We start from the raw sequence: 24,240 nt of genomic DNA, 5'->3' as shown, positions 1-24,240 counted from the left end.
TAAAGATGCCTTTTACATAAATAGCGCCTCATGCTGGATTTTGATTTCATTGGGAATTAGGTATCTCAATACCCTTGAGAATCTGGGCCTTAGAGGGCTGAAATTGGATCTAAAATGAGCAATGCTCCTCCTTGGACATAACTAGAATCCGTTAAGGTACCTAAATACTGCTGCTGAGCTGCTTAGTGCTCCAAATGCCCAGAAATGGTAGTGGGAGAAAGGGGCATTTTTTCCCCTCGCAGAATTAGGCCCCATCAATGGATAACCCATCTCCCAGCCTGGCTTTCCCACTGCTGAGTAGATGACCTGTGTTCTATAATAAAATCTCAGCACTCTTTGAATCATAGAAATGTAGGGCTTAAAGGACCTCAAGAGGTCATTTAGTCCAGCCCCCTGTGCTGAGCTTGGACAAAGTAAGCCTACACTATCCCTGGTAGGTGTTTGTCCAACGAGTTCTTAAAATCTTCCAATGATGGGGATGCCATAGCCTTCCTTGGAAGCCTATTCCAGACCTTAGCTACCCTTATAGTTAGAAGGATTTTGCCAATATCTAACTTAAATCACCTGTGCTGCAGATGAAGCCCATTGATTCTTGTCCTACCTTCAATGGACACAGGAAGGACAATGCTCAACTGTTCTCCATAGCAGCCCTCACTGTATTTAAAGACTGTTCTCAGGTCCCCCACAATGTTCTTGTCTCAAGGCTAATCATGCCCAGTTTTTTTTAACCTTTCCTCATAAGTCAGGTTTTATAAACCTTTGATAATTTTTGTTGCTCTCCCGTGGACTCTCTCCAATTTGTCCACATCTTTCCTAAAGCGTGGTGCCCAGAATTGGACACAGTGTCCCAGTTGAGGCCTCACAGGTCCTGAGTAAAGCGGGACAATTACCTCCCACGTCTTACATACAACACTATGTTAATAGATCCTTGAATATTAGCCTTTTTTGCAACTGCATCACATTGTTGACTTATATGCAATTTGTGATCCACCATAACCCCCAGATCCTTTTCAGCAGTACAACCACCTAGCCAGTTATTCCCCATTTTGTAGTTGTGCATTTGATTTTTCCTTCCTAAGTGAAGTACTGTGCACTTGTCTTTACTGAATTTTATCTTGTTGAATTCAGACCAATTCTCCAATTTGTCAAGATTGTTTTAAATTCTAATCCTGTCCTCCAAAGTGCTTGTAACCTCTCCCAGCTTGGTGTCATCTACAGATTTTATAAGCATACTTTCCATTCCAAGTCATTAATGAAAATATTGAATAGTACCAGACCCAGGACTGACCTCTGTGAGACACCCTTGATCCGTCATCCTAGTTTGACCATTGATAACTACTCTTTGAGTATGATCTTTTAACCAGTTGTGCACCCACCTTTCATCTAGACTACATTTCCCTAGTTTGCTTATGATCAGATCAGAAGGGAGTTCCCCTCTTACCACCAGAGAGAATCAGCCTCAGACATATAAAAGGAACTCCTGCCTTGCAATCAAGATCTTGGAATAGCTCTTTTACTTGGGGGAATACCTTACCCTGATCCTGAGCTCCACAGAAACAATCACATTTATGTCCTGCTGTAAGTATTCAATTAAGACAGGAACAATGGAAACCTGTCATTGACCAAGGACTGCATACTGCTGGGGTGCACAGAGCCAACACAATAAAACAACTTGCAATCACTCCATAATCTCATTCAGATATTCTTTTTTTTTTTTTTTGCACATGTGCATCGGAATTTAATTGCATGGGGACTGACTGCCTGGCAACCTCTACACCACACAGCAAACAACAGCATTGCTCCGGCTGCCAGTTCCCTTAAGTCCTGCTCTCCAGCCCGGCTAATTAATGGCCCTAGCTAATTATTGCCTCCAGCTGAAAGAAGATGACAATGGAGGTGCTGAAAACAATAAGTCTTATTTTCATTAACAGAACGGGGTGCAGCTGCTTTCCACTCTCACACAATGTGTCCTCGTCCCTGTGCGTGCCAAACTTTCAGAATCCGCAATAGGATTCTGAATGTTCAGCACTCTGCAATAGGCAGCGTAGCTCGCTGGACCAGTCGCTTTCCAATTCTGCAGTGGTTATTAGTAGAAATCAGCAGGCTTTATCTGTAATAAAAGACCTAAACCTTCATTGGCATGATTACCCACAATGCACTGTGTTCACCTTAGACAAGGACCACAGCCGTTTTGCCATTGTTGTACATCACCTCTAAAGTGTCACTGCTTTCTAAGTAGATATGCCATAGCCCCAAGTACAGTTGCTTGAAGCACTTGCTCTTGGGAGATTTCAAAAGGCCTTTCGAGCATGCAGAGGAATTGTGGGAGGTGTCAAACTTCCAGAATTCCTCGGGGGAAAATCCCAGAAGGCCATTGGTGCCGACATAGTTTCTTAGCTCTTTTCTCAAAATGGAGGGTAATTATGAACTTTTGGATTTAAGAACTTTCTCGTAAAGCTTTGAGAAAGTAATTTTTTTGCCCTTTTTTATTTTGATTTTGAGCATTTTGTGACCCAGAAATTTCATTTCAATGAGAAAACTTTAATGAAAAAAAAAGCTTTGATCAAATGCATGAAAGATTCAAAATGTGGGAAAATCCATTTTCATCTGGAATAAGTTTCAGAACAAAATACTTTCTAATTTTATTTATTTTTCTGGAACATATGACCATATTTTCCATGGAAATGGTTCACAAATGGTCCTATTTTAAAATGAAAGAAAAGTATGCTTAATTTTTAACTGGAAAGTCAGTCCATTTTAGAAAATTTGAAATGAAATGGGAAAACTTCAACTTTCAGACTTTCACATGTAAGCATTGGATCTTTTGCCTCTCTGCAGTCACCAGCTTGAGTTTCAGTGCAAATAAAATTGAAAGTAAGTTGAAACCTGAATAAATTTTGCATAAAACTGGGCCCAGATGCATCACCTTTACAAAGAGGCTGTGCTCTGTCTCAGGCTTGTAGCAAAGCGAGAAGCCAGAAGAGTATTCCTCAGTTTCAAGTTCTGTAATAAAACTTTCACAGAGGTTGAAATTTTTAAGTGCACTGTACTGCAATTCAATCCACAGAGGTGAAGTTTTAGTTTATTGGGCTGGAGTCCGACTTCAGAGTATTAATGTCAGTGGTCGAGAATGTTCCTTCTTGGGGCAGCCATACATGCTTTGTTTTATAAACTGCTGGATTTCTGGTTTCCAATAAATTAATGAAGACAGGTTTCTTTCATTACATTCAAAAGCAGGGAAAGTCACAGAGAAGCAATTGGTGTGTAAAATAGGTGTCAGGGAAGTGTACCAAGAAGACACTTTCTTGACATCAAAATCAGTCAGAATCAAGCTGATCACACTATTTCAAAGAAGGGAGAATGCTAATATGCAGAGAAGAAAGGGAATCTTGATGTCCCCCTCAGAAAGAAGTCTTTTTTTTCCCACTAGGTACTCAATGGGAGCTGCAGACTTCAACACCTTTCACTGATTGCAATGCCACTGATTATGCAGCTAAAATAGAAGCCTCTGGCTCTGTTACATTGATAAGAAAAGAAAAATTCTGCAGAAGATTGCTCATGAGTGACAGGCTTTTATATAATTATTAGGTCACAGTTCAAATCTAGCCCCATTCAGCAACAGCCTATGTTACTGCTATCTCATGGGCATTAGATTGGCTATGGATTAGTTGATGGTCTTAGTCTAGCTGTTGGAGGACATAGATGCCTGTATCAAACATACCATCGCAGCTAGCAACCTTGTTGGCAATTTCATTACAGAGGACAAATATTGAATGGATCATGGAGAATTAACTAGCAGTACCCTAGATTAAGAAGTTTAATTTGAAGCACATCAGCAGGATGATGGTAGGGAAAACTTTCACTACTGCCACCTGGCTAGACCTGTTCAGTGGATATAAACATCCAGCATCTAGGGCTGCAAGCCAACATTTTTCACCAGCATAAAATTAACTTTTTTTATTTAAATACCATAGAGCTGAGTGTGACATTCCCCTCTGGTGTTATCTGGATCGGTGATCTGCTAGGTCACTCCAATCCTTGACTCTGGGAGCCAGCCTTACCCTGATGTGTCGTGAGAACCCCCATTCCTGGGCTGTTCACGCACAGCCTCTGGCATGCAAGCTGCTCCTTGGGTTGTGCAACTGAATGACACTAGCTAATATCTCTGGTCCCAGATACAACCTTAGGAACCTCCGTCTTGCAGTGTCCAGTTATGCCTGTTGGAAGCTGCAAGCTTATATAAATTTGTCAATTTAACAAAGAAATTGATATGTACCAAGCTTGTTATGCCAAGTTGAGCCTCTGACACTCTTCAAACCAAACATACTGCTTCAGATAGAACAAACAAACAAATGTATTAATTATAAAGATAGATTTTAAGTGATTATAAGTCAAAGCATAACAAGTCAGGTTTGGTCAAATGAAATAAAAGCAAAACACATTCTAAGATGATCTTAACACTTTCAATGCCCTTACAAACTTAGATTCTTCTCACCACAGGCTGGCTGGTTGCTCTTCAGCCAGGCTCTCCCCTTTGATCAGCGCTTCAGTCGCTTGCTGTGGTGTCTCTAGATGTAGGTGGAAGAGAGAGGAAGAGCATGGCAAACATCTCTTTCTTTTATCATGTTCTTTCTTCCCTCTTGGCTTTGCCCCCCCCCAGAGTCAAGTGAGCATTACCTCATTGCAGTTCCAAATTGACCAAAGGAAGTGGGGGTAACCCCCTCAAGAGTCCAGCAGATTCTTTTGTTGCTGCCTAGGCCAGCGTCCTTTGTTTCCGTGAGGCTGGGCTGGATTTGTCCCATACATGTCCTGATGAGGTGTGAACTGCATCTCAACTCTTGGAGAGTTTTTGCCTGGGCTTATTTTAAGCCATAAGGATACATTTTCAGCTTCATAACAACATACATGAAGTTATAACCTATAACTTACTATAACATTACTGTAACAACAATGCTCAGTACATCACGAGCCTTCCGAAGACACCCCACATGAAAAATTTTGCATTGGATACCACACAATCATTTTACAAGGATGAACATGGGGGTGCTGGGTATTCCCCTGAGGTACAGAGCATCACACTGATCTCTAAGATGTTATCTGCCATCACATGGATGCTAATTCTACGCTTGCGATACTAGATGGGCTCTTTTTACAATGAAGACCCAGGCGTTACTGGTAATTCCCGCCCCCTCCCACGCACACATACTGAATGAATTTCCCAGGTATGTCCATTCCTCTCTTTTTCCTGTACAGCAAATTAATGACAAAGTCTTTTTCCACATATGCAGAGTGAAACTCACCCCTGATCAGAGGGATAGCGCAAGGCCAATGTGCCATTTAAGTCCTCAGAGGTGAATTTCACCTACAAAGCATGGACAAAGAAGATGGTGTTGAAATGAACACTGATGACTAGCTAGGGTGCAGGGAATAGTTATCAATATTTAAAATCCTATTATTCTAATTAAGCAATACATGTCCTTAAATTAGCATCAAAGATGTTGAAGTATCGCTCAAATGGTTGTGGAAAGTGCTGGGCCATTTACACTAATTAGTCCAAGGAACACCCTGGCCTATGACAAAACCAATATTGTTCCTCTGACTTCAAAAGGAATATTTGAAGGTGGGAGCATGGTCCCCCAATTATTTCTGCACATCTTCGGAGGAGGAGGACACGTCCATACTTGATTCACTTTGATTTTCATGCCAGAGGGGAAGAAGACTGAAATTTTAATTTTTCTGAATGTTCTCCAGGCGTGGAAATGCTCCTGGGTGTTGGAAAGTCAAAAGACTAAGGGTCTAATGTAGGCAATGAAATGGAATATGCAAAAAAGTTTAAAGAGATAGAAAACTTGGCAAACTCAACAGGTTATAAAGAGAGAGAGAGAGAGAGACCACTTTCACTTCTTTATATTATGACTCCACTTTATTTAATTACTCTACTATGTCATTTAATCTATCATTTCTTGCCTTGTTATGTTTCAGGAAGCGGTTGCACAAGATTGACATATCTCCTCTAAGATCAGACCCTTGGATTTGTCAGAGGAACAAATGAACTGAAATTTCAATGGCACTGATATGTGTTGCTCTGTGAGAGAGCGAGGATGGGCTAGGGGTTAGGTGAGAAACCTGGGTTTAATCCCCTGCTCTGTCACAGATGTCACTTCCATGACCCTGTAAATCACATAGGCCCAGATTGTCAACATTTATTTAGGTACCTTACTCCCACTGAAATCAATGGAAGTTAGGTGCCTAAATACCTTTGTGGATCTGAAAAGGGTGGTGGGAGGGGAGAGAGGTATTTAGGCTCTCAGTTACCCATCTGTAAAAGGGGGTTCATGATACTATCCTACCTCCTAATGGTATTGGATGTATTTAAAAGATGGGGAGATGCTCAGATACTATGGTAAAGGAGCCCTATAAGCACTGTTAGGCATGTTAGTGATAATGATGATGTAGTAGTCAGGCCTGAATATTTGCCTGAGATAGAATTTTGGGTCTTGTTTGCCCATTTAACTTTTAATATTTTTATATTCTTATTAATAGGTGTGAACAAAGAACAAAGACACTGTGTGTTGCTTCTGCTCAGCCAGATGGGTTTGTCAGTATGAGAAAAGATGAGAGACAGAACTCAAGTGTTGCTGGTTTTGGTGGGCATTTAATATACGACTGCCTTGACTCCTATCTTGAGCCAAGGTCAGGAGGGGCGAGGGGATGCAGGGGGAAGGTATAAGAAACACTAAAAGCCAAAGAAAGGCCTGTCCCTGACTGAAGCACAACCTCACTTCTTACCTCTCCCATGGGATACAAAAGAGGTGGTACCGAAGCCCCCTGACTCACGACCTTCCAAAACGGAACATGACCATAAATTGTAAGGGGTGGGACCCAGGGTGGGCACGACAGGTATAATTATGCCTGCTAAGGAGGTGGAAACTGGAACACTGGGAAAAAAGGCTCTGGGGAGCTATGGAGCACGTGGGGGATTGGCTTTCGACTGCTTTTTAGTCTCTGGCAGCATTGCTTCATACTCTCTCTCTCTTCTATTAAGCAATGAAGAGGTTAGTGGCACATCCATGTTTATTGCGCACAACAGGCCAGCCTAATTCTGTCAGTGGACTGGGGCTACTGGCTTTGGATTTTTGTTGCCCTGGGGTAGGGAAGAGAGAAAGAAAGAAAGAGCATTGAAAGCAAAATTGTATGGACTTTACAAACAGATTCCTTCCCATTTTCTTCTCTTGCAAGTCAAATTTGGAGCAACCAATCTTGAAGAGTGTCCCTTGAAGATAAGGCAAGGGACAATTATATAGTTGCTTGAAACTAACTTGAATAAACATCGCATTGCCTGCACTTAGGACTTCCAGTCCAGGGGAAGGGTGTAGGGAAAGCCCTTAACAAGCAGCTTAAATAGTTCAGCAAGAGCACTCTTTTCAGGGCAAGTCAGTGGTAATCTGGTTCACTACTTCATTCCTACACCTTGAAGCCAGGGATATCAAAGACATTTACAAATATGAATCAGTTTACATCACAATCCCCACTTTGTGAGAGGAACATACTATAATGTCCTTTTTACTGATGCGCATTTTTAAGAATGAAAATGAGCCTATGGATAAGCAAAACCAACCAGCCAACAAGCTAGCACTAATTTTACTGTGTTTTGCATGCAAAGTTTGATTAATTTCAGGACATCAGAATGAAATACAAATCCCTCAGATTTCAAGCTTCATTGTGATTATTTCACACCATTCTACCTTGGTAGGAAGGGATTATTATTCTATTATTTAAAAAATGGATGAACTGGGGTGTAGAAAGGGTATGATTTGCTCAAGGTTACACAGTGACAACATAAGGAATAGAACCCAGGAGTCCTGACTCACAGCCAGTTGCTCTAACTATTAGACCATCTTCCTTCCAACGATGTCTAAGTATAGTTCTGTCCTTTTGAAACTGTGTGCTAATACTGTATTGGGTCACTGGATTAACAAGTCAGCTCTATTATCTCCAACTGTCTATTTAATGTAAATGGGGGGGAGTCAAAGAAAACCAGTGAACATCAGTGGTGAAATAAGATGACTTGATACCTCCTGAATGCCCAGTTATCACCTATAATCACATTAAGGCAACAGCACTGGTAGGCAAGGGGGCATGGATCAGCGTTCATATTGCATTCCCCGTCAAAACCTGGACTGCAGAAGCTAATGATCCAACTAGCGGACCAAATTCGGAGATGAATCCTGGTCACGAGCCACCCGAGGCACATTGCACATATGCTAAGAAGACGATGACTGGTGAGCACAGAATGAGGTTTGCAAGTAGCTATATTGATAAATCAATCTTTGGTTAATTGTCAGCGAAGGCGGAGAGGAGGATAAAAGATGGGAGGGAAGCAAGACTCATCCAGAGAGACTTATAAGATATGCAGACTCCTTCATCATAGGGAATGATGGCTTCAGGGGAAAAAGCTGGGCTCTCTAATGTTCACTAATTGAATCAGCCAAGTCGTTCATCTCCCAACCCCGATGAATCTGAGTGCAAGTGGGGGATTGGTTTTCAACTGCTCTTTAGTCTCTGGCAGCATTGCTTCATACTCTCTCTCTCTTCTATTAAGCAATGAAGAGGTTAGTGGCACATCCATGTTTATTGCACACAACAGGCCAGACTAATTCTGTCAGTGGACTGGGGCTACTGGCTTTGGATTTTTGTTGCCCTGGGGTGGGGAAGAGAGAAAGAAAGAAAGAGCATTGAAAGCAAAATTGTATGGACTTTACAAACAGATTCCTTCCCATTTTCTTCTCTTGCAAGTCAAATTTGGAGCAACCAATCTTGAAGAGTGTCCCTTGAAGATAAGGCAAGGGAGAATTAATTCCCTAAAGTCATTGCTGTGCCCAGTTCATTAAGCTGGCACTGTAAGTGATTCGGTTGCTTTCAAGATGCCCATAAAAGCAGCACTGGCTGCTGGAATGTTTGTCACCTCTATTGATTTAGCCCCTGCTGTAGTCATTTCACTCAGGGAATAATCAACAGAGGTCTGCCCGGAACTGAGCCTCTCTCTGGTGTTTTCAAAGCTGTGGCGCCAAGAGTGCCAAGGCACACTTACTGATCTATAGTTTCTACAGGATGCTGCTTTAGGTAGGACTAATGCTACAATGAGGGAGTGTGTCTGATGGAAATGGGGCAGGCAGGGATGAAAACTGGAGGGTGAGCGGGAATTAGTGGTTAATTTTTTCCTCTACAGCTGGCTGAAACTTTTGGAAATTGCAATAAATAATTTCCCCCAAAAATGTTAATGAAAAAATATTCACTATTTTTTGCCCAGTTCTAGTTATGTGTTTATACCTCTAGCCATTTATATGGTACAGTGGTCAGGCTTGAAGCGCCTGATTGTCAAAGGTATTTAGGATCTTAAAAATTCAGCTAGGCACCTACTGGGATTTTCAAAATAATCTCACAAAGATAGGCACCTAAGTCTCATTGACTTTCAATGGCAGGGAGGCACCTAACCTGCTTCGGGGTGTTTGAAAACCCCACTAGGTGCTCATGGGCATCTTTAGGTACCTAAATATCTTTGAAAATCTGTCCTGAAATGCTTTGAAAAAATGACTGAACTAATATTACCTTCTTCCTCACCAGGTAGGTGTATATTCAGATATGTTGGTGACTGCAGGTTTCAGAGTAGCAGCCGTGTTAGTCTGTATTCGCAAAAAGAAAAGGAGTACTTGTGGCACCTTAGAGACTAACACATTTATTAGAGCATAAGCTTTCGTGAGCTATAGCTCACGAAAGCTTATGCTCTAATAAATGTGTTAGTCTCTAAGGTGCCACAAGTACTCCTTTTCTTGTTGGTGACTGCAGTGACCTGAAGAAGAGCTTGGTGCAGCCAGAAACTTGTCTCTTTCACTAAGAGACATTGGTCCAATAAAATATATTACCTCACCCACTATGTCTGTCTTGCAGGGACTAAAGTGAGTTTCTACTAATTTGTACCCATGACAACCAATGCAGAGCCGACCCAGTTCTGGGAGAGTGAGCTGTAGTCTATTCATTCTTTTGCATCATCAACAGAATGGTTTAGTTCCAATTAGCTACGTCTGTGCCCCCTCTCCTGCAGGCTAATAGGATAACACAGGTGATAACGAGGGCACAATTTGGCCTGCTGCAATTCTAGTGCTGACAGCCATATGTGAGAAGGAAAGAACCCAGCATTGCTCTCGGATCCCAGATTGAGTTGGTAGCACTAGCAGTTACAAATAATGGGGTGGGATTTTAAAAGCAGGCTCAGGGTGGTACATGCTCAGGCCCAGATCCTCAGAAGTATTTAGGTGCTTAAGATGCAGATAGGCACTTTTGAAAATCCCATTGGGCACCTATTGCCCACTGAAATCAATAGGAGTTAGGTGCCTATGTGCTTTTGAAAATCCTACTGGGTCTTTAACTGCTTCTTCAGGCACCTAAATACCTTTAAAATTTGGTCCTCTGCTCCCATTGATTTTCAGTAGGAGCCATGTCTCTAAATTCCTTAGTTTTTTAAAAAATCCCAACCAACGTTTTTTGCTCCTTGGAAACGGAGTGAATTGCTCTCCAGTGATTGACTAATGATAACCATCGAGCCCCATGGTGCCATTTTTATAGTTCTCTGAAATATGACTGTAGAAATGAGGACTAGCAGCTCTTTCCATGTAGTCTAACTGGAGCAAGTTTGTACTGAATAAGCTTTTGTGTAAACCAAAAGTAAACTGATTATTAATATGCCTGTCTGCAGTGTTCATTTCATTAGGTCTGGTCTCTCCAACATCATCCTATCTACCACTGACAAGTTCTAGCCTCATCTCCAAATATCAGGCCACCTGTATAAATATTGGACCTAGCACAATCAGCAGCGTATCAGGAAATAATTCACATATACAGCAAAAAAAAAAAAAAAAAAAAAAAAAGGGATCCAGCTTCATTAACAAGGACCAAGTATTGTTCATTTCTCTATGCAATATTCTAAATTGAGGACCTTCATTCAGTTCCTAATAACAGGAGTTCATCTCACAAAAATCACAAGGATGACCATTCCTGGGCAGTCTTAGTAAAGGCCCCAAACTAGAGATACATGCTGCATTGCAGAACACCCTGTTCTAGTGAGATGTCTCCCCACCACTCTACACATGAGCCATACAGAAAGCCACCTGGATTCTGAATGCTTTAGTCAAACCTTGGTACAGTCTGATGTCCGCCCAGCCCTAGAGCCAACGGGAAGAGCTCTTCCAGTTGCATCTTTTGGGGTTAACAGCAGATACGACACTGTCTCCTGAGACTGGAGTAATTAATTTCCATAAATCCAGGCTTCTTAATGTCATTACACTCAGGTCTGGGCAATTCCACTGGGAGAGGAGTCCATTTGTAAAGCAATCCGATTCCTCTGCCATGCTTTTAATTTTGAGGTTGTTGTGGTAATGACTTCCTTTTGCACATCATTAGCAGTGGCTGAGCTTTTTGTCAGAGGAAGTACAGTCTAAAGCCACAGAGTATCTATTCAACCAGGACTTGATGGTGCTAGTTTGTGATGGTGAAATGGGCCTTGGGCCACTAAGATACTTCTAGGTATTAACCTCCAACCTCAGTGCAGGGCTCTCTTTGATATCAGCCAACCCAGGGCTACCAAATAAAATTCCATTATCAATCTCTCTCCTCTATAACACCCTGAAATGCTGTTATTTTTTATAATGCCCAAGAGTGTATTAAGAGCCTCACAGTCTAGGCGAGGCCCTAATTTGCCTTTTGTTTTACACTGCTGTAACTGTATTGACATCAGTAGAGTGACTCCTGATGTACACTGCTGTAAATGAATGGAAAATTGGGCGTGGATTGCTAGTAGCTATAACAGTGTTATTCTACAGCACCAACAAGACACACAACTAACATACTACACAGCAGCCCAATATACTAGATATGGTCCCTAAACAGAATCTGTCATTCCAATTCTCATGAGCTTTGGTAATGTTCGCATCCAGATCTGCAAATTGACCCATCTCTACAATAGACCTCTGGTAAAAGAATATGCCCTAGTAATGCTACATTAGCCCTTGCATGCATTGCAAAGAGGTTACACTGCTGCCATGTAATCTATTCAGAACTACCCTCAAACTCTGCTTAAAAGCTGCAGCGATTGCTGAGGGCCACTACCCACCCGAAGACCAAGGAAAGAAGCTGGGGGCACCACCGATGCATATCTTTGTCCTGGCATCCTGTTTGCTTCTGAGGTGTGGCTGATAATTTTGAAAGCTGGGGATGGTCTGGGATCCAATGGTTTGAGGGATCACCTTCTTCTAGGCCCTGTTGCAGCAAAGTCTGCCCCGGTAGGTGACTCTCGCTGTGAGTTCTGGGAGTAAAACCTTCTAGGGCAGGGATTCTAAACCTTTTGAAGGCTCAGGACCTATTTGTAAATGTTTATGGCCTGTCGTGACCTAGCAAATAGTCTGGAGTTGGAAGCCCTGGTGTGGTTTTGGTCAGGTCCTGTCACCTGTGTGTCTGTGTGGGGGAAAGCAGGGGCTTGCATCCTGCCTGGCACTCACCCCACAATGGTGGCTCCTGCAGCTCCTGTGCTGTGGGGCTGACTCTCCAATCGAGGCAGTGCAATCTCTGGGGCTGCACTGCTGCTCAGGTCCCTGGCACCCTGATTGGACCAAATTTGTGTGAGTGGAGCTGTGACCTGGCTGATGATGTTGCAGAGCCACTCACTCAAATTTGGCCTACCCAGGCTCCCATCATTATGGCTGGGCCGAACTTGAGTGGTGCTGGGACCCAAGAGGTTGCAGGTCCTGGAGCAGGGAGGCGAGCCCAGCCAGCCCCGTGGGTCAGAAGCTGACACACACCCCTTTGAAACATTCTGGTGACCCAATTTTGGGTCCCGACCCATGGGTTGAGAATCCCTGTTCTAGAGAATTATGGAGCCCCCTGGCGGTGAACGGCATGATCACCATAAACGGAAAGTAATCAAACTCATTTGCAGCGGATTGAGTGGGAGGGTTGGAACGTAGCTCTGCCAATTTTTACCAATGGGTTGCTTGCATCTGTGTTAAAGCACACTCTGAAACAGGCAGCCAGGGCTCTCCCATCTTTGGGACTGTCTGTGTTCAGAGATTTGGCAGGATCAAGGCAGGGTCATGTGGAGGAGGGATTTGCTCAGTGGTTTGAGCATTGGCTTGCTAAACCCAGGATTGTGAGTTCAATCCTTGAGGGGGCCATTTCGAGATCTGGGGCAGAAATTGGAGATTGGCCCTGCTTTGAGCAGGGGGTTGGACTAGATGAGCTCCTGAGGTCCCTTCCAACCCTGATAGTCTATGATTCTAAGGCACAATGCAGTCATATTTAATTAGCATTTGATTGGTTAAAAAACCTGCTTATTTGTCCATTTGAGTATTCCTGACACAATTATGGTAACAGGCATCTCTGGGGGAAGCAGAAGTGGCTCTTGAATGCCACCGGGGGAGGGGGCAAATTTCATAGAAGGTAGGTTTTCTACCCCTAGTCCCCTTGAAGGTTGTTTTAAGAGTCATGAATAACTGCATCCCATTCAATCACCACCAGTAAGACATGATAGTAAAATTGGGGCAGGGAGAGAAACTTTGCAGGGGGCTCAGCTTAAGTTAAAAAGCCCTCTTTGGCATTTCAGAGTCCAGCTGTACAGGGCTAACCCCTCCCCCCAACTCATCCCAGTCACCAGCCTCAGTCCTCTCCTGTGGCTTAACCCCTTAAACTTAAGAAGGCTGATCTTCCTATAAATGCACAATACTAGCGGTGGCTCTTCTGTCTCCAGAATGCTTGGTCCCGGCTTCTAGATAACAATGCCTTCCTCTCTCCTGATATTAGCCCAACCACACTCTAAGGCACTGAACTTACCAAGGCTCAGGTGCATCTTTGCTTCCCAGCCTCACTGAGCCAACTCTGAATTCCCCAGCTGGGACTTAATTCTTAATGCCCCATGCTGCTGGCTGGGTAGTGCCCCCCTACAGGCTACACTGAGGATAGACACGGTTGCAGATACCCCTACCCTATTCCAGGGAGCATTGAAAGAACTGCCCTGCCCTTCACAAGTACTCATCCAGCACTTTAATACTCATAGCACCCCTGGGGTGGGGTAAGCAGGCATTTCCTCCATCTGATAGTGGGTCCCAGAGAGATTACTTTATGGACCAAAGGTTACACCGAGAGTCAGCAGAATAGCCAGAAATAGAGACCTGGGCCTGGAGGCCTCTAGCAGAAGAATACCGAGAATCAAACCCAGGTCTCTTAAAACCCAATTCACCACCCTAACTACTAGGCCATGGTGCCAACCACACAGTTCAGAAGGGAGCATTGGGTAGAGGGCCCCAGATGCTCTCCTCCAACTCCTTCTGGGTGGGAGATGAAGATGGGCCTTTAACCAAACACTTCAGAATGTTGAAAGTCTAACTTTGCTTTGACAAAGCTCGCGGGAGTTCTTCTCCCCAAACCGGGTCTCCCTTCCATGCTTAGCGTGATGCCAGCTGTTAAGGTGAGGTAGGAAGAAAATGACATGGAGACAACTTGTCTGGAGTATTGTAGCTGTGTCGGTGCCAGGATGCTAGAGACAAAGTGGGTGAGGTGACGTCTTTTGTTGGACCCACTTCTGTTGGTAAGAGAGACACGCTTTCCACCTTACACAGAGCACTCCAAAAACAATGTGCCCTAGAAAATGGGTGCATGTATATTTAGTGTTGCAAAGGGAATCATCAGGAACAGATGTTACAGTAGCCAACAAGTAGTCACTTCCTGTATTCCAGGGAGTTCAGACTGTTTCCAGCTCCTCTGATCTAAAAGGACTCCCCTATGCATCTGCCTTCTCATACTTACTGGAAAATGAGACAGGGATTGAAGAAACAGAATAATTTCATGTTGTGCTACAAATACTTTTGCATTCCAGTTTTACGAAGAACTGGCCAGGAACACCTATCCATGAGAGGACACTGGGACTCAATTGATTGAAACCGGGTGACACCCGAAGACACTGCATAACACTTGTCTGTTCTCTGTCTTCCTGCACCCTCTTCAAACTCCCCTTGAGAAAGTCAGCACTGCTTTTAGCTGCAGATTTGGCACCACACATCCATGTGCAATGAGGCTTTGGCGTGGAAAGAAAGCTCAGCCAGTCATATCTCTCCCATCCTATCTGTTACATAGTGCTGTTCTGTGCTGTTTAATGGCTACTACATTCCACCTAGAGGTGGTTGTACTGTAGTAGGGGGGAAATGATCTGTACATATTCTCTCTCTCTCTCTGATCCTCAGTGAGACGTATTTTCTGCATAATTGTAAAGAGGTTTGTGAAGAGATCAAGTATCTTTTATCATGTACCTATAATGTATCATGAGATATACTACATACATGCAAATAAAGTAAATACTAATTCATATTCATTATGAGTGCCATTTTAGACTATTGACCCTCAATCCAGTTTTTGGCCAGTTCTGTCCCATATCACAACCAGAGATTCTACCAGAATTCTTGGTTTTAAATAGTTTAAAAGACACAAGAGATGGAAAAAGACCCATAAAGTTGAAAGATGAGGTCCCCAAACAAACCCCCAGATCCAAAACAGGCTGAACATGGGAGTGTTCAAAATCAGGACTTTGTGGCTGTTGGACCCCCTCTCTAATTAGGTCACTTCTGGCTAGTGCAGAGTTGATTGTTTCCTACAGCATATCCCCCAGTGCTTTGCTCAGTCCGGTTTAAAATGACCTAGGCAACAAAGATCCCTCCAGTTCTCTTGGGAGACTATTGCAGACTAGAACATAATAATCCCCATTTAACTCCAGCTCTGCACCTATTGTTCCAACTCACCTAATGATTATGCTTGACACAAACAAGAAAGCTGCTATGTTTCTGACACATTTAGTTTAGCCCAGCTGGTGAAAATGTAAAGTGTAACAAATATTTACCCTTCTCCTCCTCCATCAGAGTGGTGACTGGAGGTATAGGGATCATCACTGAACAGTAGCAACAACAGATATCTAAAATAGCTCAAGCATAGCCTATTTTAAATACAGGATAGAACTATGACAACGGTTGGGGTTGAACCCAAGACTTACAGAACTAAATGCCTCAGCCACAACTACTTGAGCTAAAACATAAGAACAGCCATACTGCTTAGACCAAAGGTCCATCCAGCGCACTGTCCTTTCTTCCAACACTGGCCAATGCCAGGTGCCCCAGAGGGAATGAACAGAAGAGGTAATCATCAAGTATTCCATCTCCTATCACCGATTCCCAGCTTCTGGCTAATGGCCTCCAGCAGAAGAATGCCAGGAATCAAACCCAGGTCTCTTAAAACCCAGTCCATCACCCTAACTATCAGACCATGGTGCCAACCACACAGTTAAGAAGGGAGTGTTGGGTAGGGGGCCCCAGAAGCTCTCCTTCAGCTGCCTCTGGGTGGGAGACAGAGATGGCCCTTTAGCCAAACACTTCAGAACACTGAAAGTCCAGGTTTGCTTTGAGTTGTGGACAAAGTACATGGGCATTCTTACTTCTCCCAAAACTGGATCTCCTTCCCATGCTTAGCGTGATGTCACACAGAACCCCCTCTTGTATTTAGAAGCTGTATAAGACTCATTTCACTTATATGGACCAGCCCTTGGGGGGAGCGGGGGACAAAGACCCATATTCTTAGCTTAGGTGTCATTGACCACAAATTTGTTAGTCTCTAAGGTGCCACAAGTACTCCTTTTCTTTTTGTGAATACAGACTAACATGGCTGCTACTCTGAAACCTGGCAAATGTTGACATTTTAATACCAGGTGCATTGCCTTTTTGCTCTGTGCTGGTTATTTTTGGCAAAGCCTTACCTGTTGCTTCGACCATTCCTTCCAAGATGACCACGATTTCAAATTCCTCCTTCTCCAGCTGGGCACGGGACATCTCCCAGAAGGGGCTCTTCTCGTTGATTTCGTGTGAGATGATGAGTGGTGACACCAGGAATAGCCTGTCGTCCCCCGTATCAAAGCCCACATTGATGTCCGTTTGGTTCAAGGGGATAAACTCCCCTTCTTTGGTCTGTTTGGACTTGATCAGCTTGGCTCTAATGGAAGCCTCAACAATGTGGGAATTCCGGAGGTCCCCGACCCGGAACATTAGACAGAGCTTCTCATCCCTGATAGAAATCACTGCATTGTTGGAAAACATGAGGGTCTCGGCCCTCTTCTTTGGTTGGCTGATTTTGACAAACATGCACCCTACCATGAACGCATTGACAATGGAGCCTAGAATAGCCTGAACCAGGAGCAGTATGATGCCCTCGGGGCACTTTTCAGTGATAACCCTGTAGCCGTACCCAATTGTGGTCTCGGTCTCGATGGAAAACAGAAACGCGGAGACAAATCCACTGAGATTTTCAACACAGGGGATCCAGTTCTCATCTTCAAGATGGTCCAGATCTCCACGGATGTAGGCAATAAGCCACCAAATGAATCCAAAAAACAACCATGTGACAGTATAAACCATGGTAAAGACAAGGAGGTTAAAGCGCCACTTGAGGTCCACCAGAGTAGTAAAGAGGTCGCTAAGGTACCGGTAGGTTTCATGGACATTTCCATGGTGCACATTGCACTTGCCACTCTTCTCCATGTAACGCTGGCGCGGCTTCTTCATTTCTGCTGCCAGGAGACGGGTTCGGTCAGTGGCGATAGGGACATAGTCCCGCGGCTGTCTGGGAATCTTCTTGGGATCCATAGTTGTGACTCCAATTTCCATGTCCTGGTTCATGAAGATCCTAGAATCTCCAGCCATGGTTGGGCTAGGGCAGGATAAAAGGAAACAACATTTAAGACATGGGGAAAATAGCTTTGCCAAACCAGTGCTGCTTTCAGATTACACAAAGGAGTGATAGCACACTATGCAACATTGATACCATATTGAAAAACTTTGTTTCCTAGTCATAGAATGCTGGGCACAAGTGCATCCTGCATTAGAGAAGCTTTTTGGTAGGGCCATTCCCTTCTTCTGGTATTATTTTTTGATGCCTCTTTTAAGGTTAAATAATGAGAAGTAATTATTTAACACCTTTATCATTACCTCATTTGTAGAGAATGCTAACTGAGTGAAGCAGGAGTGGTGAACTACTTTGAATAGCCCCTTTCCCTTGGTAGTAAGTTTGCACATACCTTGTTACTGATTTGGGTCATTACTTTTTTTTTTTTTTTTTTTTTTTAATAAAAGCTCTTTAGGCTCCTTTTATACAAGGCAGAGAGGGATGAGAAGTGAAGACAATTTGGACATTTTCAAAAAGGACTAGTGATTTCTGGTGCCTCAATTTTTGGGGGCTCAACTGAAGAGACCTTGAAGGGGCTGGTTTACACCAACTCACGGCAAATCAGATGCCCTTGAAGGCAACCCAAAATCACTCATCACTTTTGAAAATCTGGTTTCTTAGATCGCTTCTAAAAGGCCCATGGTCTTTGTCCAAATCTTTTCTTGACTAATTATAAACAGATGATGATATGAGCACCAGTCACTCCTGTTAGGTTACAATGTAACATCATCTTCACCGAACATTAAGATTATAAAGTAGATATTGCTTTCTTTAATGGAAACTATTTCTTCTACTGAAAACCAAAAATTCCATCTTCAAACTCAGGGAAGAGAAAGAGTTTCCTGTGGAGAGCTGCATTCAGTATATGAAAGAGAAACAGTAGCAACATTCTCCATGATATGCGCTCTCTGCAGTATCCTTAGCAAATCTTATTAAAACCTAACCAAATCTATTACAGTTCTATCTTTAATCTTATGCATCTGCAAATGGGAAGAGGTACAGAGATACAATTAAGAGTGTCCTGGGAAAGACAAAGCTTAAGGCTGAGCAAAGTGGTTTCAGTTTTTCAATATAAAAAAGTATTAAGGATGGGTGGAAAGGAAGCAGAAAAACAAATAAATGAGGTAGCGGATTTCTGCTTCCACTGTATGGCAGCCAGTTCTGCAATTCCCAGCAGGGAATTTCTCTTACCCCTTGTATCAAAGCTACATAAATCAACCAAAATCAGAATTTCAAAAAAAGCAGCCAGAGTTTATTGATGGAGCCATGTCTACTGCTCACTACAGCATGGGTGCCAGTGATTGACCAGTCACCTGAGTCAAGATGGCAACCTGCCTTTGTAGTTAGAGTAAGAGACTGAGAGTCTAGATCTGGGTTCTAGTCCCAGTGCTTGCAAGTTGGCTCCCTCAGCAGAGTTCTTCCTGTACAGGAGAAGGAGGCACGTGAAAGAGAGATGTTACTGCCACCGGATGTCCCCCTTTGTAAAGGGGGAGAAGATAAATACTGTTACCGCAGCTATGGGCAGCTGGACCCAACTTCTCCTCTGCCATCGTTTACCAAACTCTCCTGCCCTCCTGGCACTGAAGCATCAGAATACCCAGCAATTCAGAGCCTGCCTGGTGACAGCCCCAGAGTGCAGGGGAGGTTGCTATGACCTTTGGTGGGGGGCAGTGTGGTGTGACCAAGATGGGAGAAGTAGGGGGTTGGCAGCTGATAGGGACGAGGGAGAAATATTTTTTTGGCTTTCTGTTCTGGAGGGAGGGGGACTGGGTAGTGATGGCTGGTGGCAGAGTGAGCTGTGTAGCTATTCGCATAATGTTTTCTGTGTACTGCCCCCTTTAACTCTCTTGGAATGTCAGGCCTGATTCTCTGCCACCTCACATAATGCGTGTCTGCTGACATCTGTGCCCAGTGCGGGTGTCAGAATGGCAGGGCCCGCTTACCCTCCCTTTGTAAATGCCAGTGCCGGTCAGTGGAGAATCTGCACAGAAACAGAGGTTCAGTGCAGTGGAGATAAGTGCAGAAGAAACACGCTGGATAGAAATTTTCTTTCTTTGCTTGCCCTCTTTTTATTAATCTAAAAACCTAATTACTGAAATTCACAGGTTCTGGTTGCTCGAGGGGTGTGGAAAGAAAAAAAAAAAGAAGTGTCCTGCAACCCTGACTCATGAAAAACAGCCTGGAGAGACTAGCTGTTAATGAAAGGACACTGAAACCTGCCATAAGCAAAAGCACACAGGGGACTGGCAAAAATTGGTTGCTAGGATAGCTGGTCTTTAACTACAGGTCAAGTGAAATTGTTTGGCAAATCTTGGGGATCCTTAAAAGAGATCCCTCAAAGCAGAAGTGTTGCCTGTTGAAAGTGAACTGTACTCCCCTTTTCACTGTAATTAGAATTTGTCCTACTATTTAATCATTTCCCCTGTTGCAGTTTAAGTCTCTTCTAGCTGAGTGATACAAGTAATTGATCACAGTCCTCTTCATGAAGGAGATTAATTCTTCTTCTTAAAGGAGGAAGCATGATCTAGCAGTTAGAGAACAGGGTTAGGAGACAAGAGACCAACCTGGGTTCTATTCCTGACTCTGTCAATGACCGACTTGTAACCCTGAGCAAATTGCTTCCCCTCTCAGAGCCTCAGTTCCCCATCTGTAAAATGGGGGTTTAACGATTCTTTTAGTTATAAAACTAGACAAATATAATTGTAAGTCTTGTAGGGAACTTCCCCTGACCTTAGAGGTTTGAAATCATCCATTTGTCAACATAACATATAGCAAAAAGGGAGAACAGTGCAGAGATAAGTTTGAATTCCTCCTTTATTCCACATCCATAACCAGCCTCACCATGCACACACATCCCCTCTGGTTAATGGTAATTGTGTGCAAGCATGCAAGGGAGAATTAGCCTTCAGTTTGTGAAACACTGCTCTCTCTCTAGCAGTGGACTCAGAGACTGGAACTGCCTGTGATGGTCAGTCACAGGTACCACATTTACCGTCCTTGGTTAAACAAGGCCAGGATAATAAAAATGTCACTTTTGTACAAAGCCTCATGCTCCTTTTAGACAGGCTGCTGGAGCTGCTGCAAAAGGAGATGAGAGTTGGTGCATTATCAGTTCTGCAAAGAGGCCTTTTATCAGGCTTCTCGGTATCGCTCAGCTTTTGCCCAGATGCCAAACTTGAGGAGAGGAGGGGGCACTAAGTGAAAGGATCTTAGAAATGATGAAATAGAAAGAGATGGATTTTATCTGAACTTCAGAGGGCATCATTTTTCCATGGCTGCTTCAATACAGGGTCGACGTACCTCTTGCACCTCCCCAAAAAGTCAGAGCAGACTTCTGTTTTCTTAGCAGGGTTACTTTTTTTTTTTTCTTGTGAAGAATTTATGTCAAATTCAGATTTCACTGATGGCAATAAGGATTTAACCATTAACTTCAACAGGGACAGGTTTTGACATTTTTCTTGGAGGGGAAGGATGGCCTTATGGTTAAGGCAAAAAGATACAGGACTCAGGAGAGCTAGGTTCAATTTTTACCTCTGCCAGAGACTTCCTACATGACCTTGATTAAATCACTTAATCTCTTTTGCCTCAGTTTCCTTTTTATAAAGTGAGGATTATACCTCTTCCTTTCTTCCACCCTTTCTTCTGTTTTGGCAGTTGGAATCATAACCCTTTGGGACTGTTTCTTACCAGGTGTTTGTACAGTGCCTAGCACGGTGGGATCTTAATCATGGCTGATGCCTCTAGGCACTGTGGGAATTATTTGTATAATAGAATAATAATAATAATCTGGCAATGTATTGTGTGAGAATCCAGAGAATCATGAAAACAGATGGAAAATCTAAACAAATCCCTTTTCTCACCTTATTACAGTGGTAGGTTAAATAATTTTTTCCTTAACAGAAACACATGGTTCAAAACTTTCTACAGCCATGTGAACTGGTAGAAGCGAAACTGAAACAGCTTAATGGGACTAAATCGGGGGGCCCAGATAATCTTCATCCAAGAATATTAAAGGAATTGGCACCTGAAATTGCAAGCCCATTAGCAAGAATTTTTAATGAATCTGTAAACTCAGGAGTAGTACCGAATGATTGGAGAATTGCTAATATAGTTCCTATTTTTAAGAAAGGAAAAAAAAGTGATCCAGGTAACTACAGGCCAGTTAGTTTGACATCTGTAGTATGCAAGGTCCTGGAAAAAATTTTGAAGGAGAAATTAGTTAAGGACATTGAAGTCAATGGTAAATGGGACAAAATACAACATGGTTTTACAAAAGGTAGATCGTGCCAAACCAACCTAATCTCCTTTTTTGAAAAAGTAACAGATTTTTTAGATAAAGGAAATGCAGTGGATCTAATTTACCTAGATTTCAGTAAGGCATTTGATACCGTGCCACATGGGGAATTATTAGTTAAATTGGAGAAGATGGGGATCAATATGAACATCAGAAGGTGGATAAGGAATTGGTTAAAGGGGAGACTGCAACGGGTCCTACTGAAAGGCGAACTGTCAGGTTGGAGGGAGGTTACCAGTGGAGTTCCTCAGGGATCGGTTTTGGGACCAATCTTATTTAATCTTTTTGTTACTGACCTTGGCACAAAAAGTGGGAGTGTGCTAATAAAGTTTGCAGATGATACAAAGCTGGGAGGTATTGCCAATTCGGAGAAGGATCGGGATATTATACAGGAGGATCTGGATGACCTTGTAAACTGGAGTAATAGTAATAGGATGAAATTTAATAGTGAGAAGTGTAAGGTTATGCATTTAGGGATTAATAACAAGAATTTTAGTTATAAGCTGGGGACGCATCAATTAGAAGTAACGGAAGAGGAGAAGGACCTTGGAGTATTGGTTGATCATAGGATGACTATGAGCTGCCAATGTGATATGGCTGTGAAAAAAGCTAATGCGGTTTTGGGATGCATCAGGAGAGGCATTTCCAGTAGGGATAAGGAGGTTTTAGTACCGTTATACAAGGCACTGGTGAGACCTCACCTAGAATACTGTGTGCAGTTCTGGTCTCCCATGTTTAAAAAGGATGAATTCAAACTGGAGCAGGAACAGAGAAGGGCTACTAGGATGATCCGAGGAATGGAAAACTTGTCTTATGAAAGGAGACTTAAGGAGCTTGGCTTGTTTAGCCTAACTAAAAGAAGGTTGAGGGGAGATATGATTGCTCTCTATAAATATATCAGAGGGATAAATATAGGAGAGGGAGAGGAATTATTTAAGCTCAGCACCAATGTGGACACAAGAACAAATACCAATGTGGACACAAGAACAAATGGGTATAAACTGGCCACCAGGAAGTTTAGACTTGAAATCAGACGAAGGTTTTTAACCATCAGAGGAGTGAAGTTTTGGAATAACCTTCCAAGGGAAGCAGTGGGGGCAAAAGATCTATCTGGTTTTAAGATTCTACTCGATAAGTTTATGGAGGAGATGGTATGATGGGATAATGGGATTTTGGTAAGTAACTGATCTTTAAATATTCAGGGTAAATAGGCCAAATCCCCTGAGATGGGATATTAGATGGATGGGATCTGAGTTACTATAGAAAATTCTTTCCTGGGTATCTGGCTGGTGAATCTTGCCCATATGCTCAGGGTTTAGCTGATTGCCATATCTGGGGTTGGGAAGGAATTTTCCTCCAGGGCAGATTGGAGAGGCCCTGGAGGTTTTTCGCCTTCCTCTGTAGCATGGGGCATGGTTGACTGGAGGGAGGCTTCTCTGCTCCTTGAAGTTTTGAACCATGATTTGAGGACTTCAATAGCTCAGACATGGGTGAGGTTTTTCATAGGAGTGGTGGGTGACATTCTGTGGCCTGCGCTGTGCAGGAGGTCGGACTAGATGATCAGAGTGGTCCCTTCTGACCTTAGTATCTATGAATCTATGAATCTATGAAACTGCCCGTCTATTAACAATAAGACATTTATATTTATAAAACTACCACCCCTAAGAGAGCAGAACTGCCAATCTCTGTTCCAGAGGGGCTTGGAATAATGGGCCAGGGCAACTGCAATGCAGATCAGGGCTGAGATGCACTGCTAGTTGCATGGGAGCCGAGGACTGGTTCTGCAAGTTTGGATTTACGTGCATTAGCAGAGCAGTGTAGGGCCCAGGACTGGAATATCAAGGGGTGCTGCAGGTCAGGACTGTGGTGCACCAGCAGAGCTGTGTGAATGCTGCACCTGTCTGCACTAGTGAGCTGTAGCTCATGAAAGCTTATGCTGTAATAAATTTGTTAGTCTCTAAGGTGCCACAAGTACTGCTTTTCTTTTTGCGAATACAGACTAACACGGCTGCTACTCTGAAATCTCTCTAAATTCTATCACTTCAAAGCTGTAGAAGCCAGGCTGCCCAATAACAATGCAGGAATGGAGTCTGAGAAAGAGGCCAGGGCAGAGGGACAAGCAGTCAGTCAGGTACAGTAATAGA

At 43.2% G+C, this 24,240-nt stretch overlaps 1 protein-coding gene across 1 annotated transcript in view; it reads right to left on the bottom strand.

Annotated features, from left to right (window-relative positions):
• KCNJ5 (potassium inwardly rectifying channel subfamily J member 5) overlaps positions 1–24,240 on the bottom strand; it is a 193,640-nt gene that overhangs the window by 107,322 nt on the left and 62,078 nt on the right. Inside the window, exon 5 of the mRNA XM_043501047.1 lies at positions 16,841–17,787. Coding sequence (XP_043356982.1) covers positions 16,841–17,787 — 947 coding nt within the window. The remainder of the gene's footprint in view (positions 1–16,840; positions 17,788–24,240) is intronic.

This window comes from Dermochelys coriacea, chromosome 22 (genome assembly GCF_009764565.3).
Source record: "Dermochelys coriacea isolate rDerCor1 chromosome 22, rDerCor1.pri.v4, whole genome shotgun sequence".
Classification (NCBI taxonomy): Eukaryota; Metazoa; Chordata; order Testudines; family Dermochelyidae; genus Dermochelys; species Dermochelys coriacea.
Note: the sequence above shows the minus strand (reverse complement) of the source record. Positions and strands in the feature narration are given on the sequence as shown.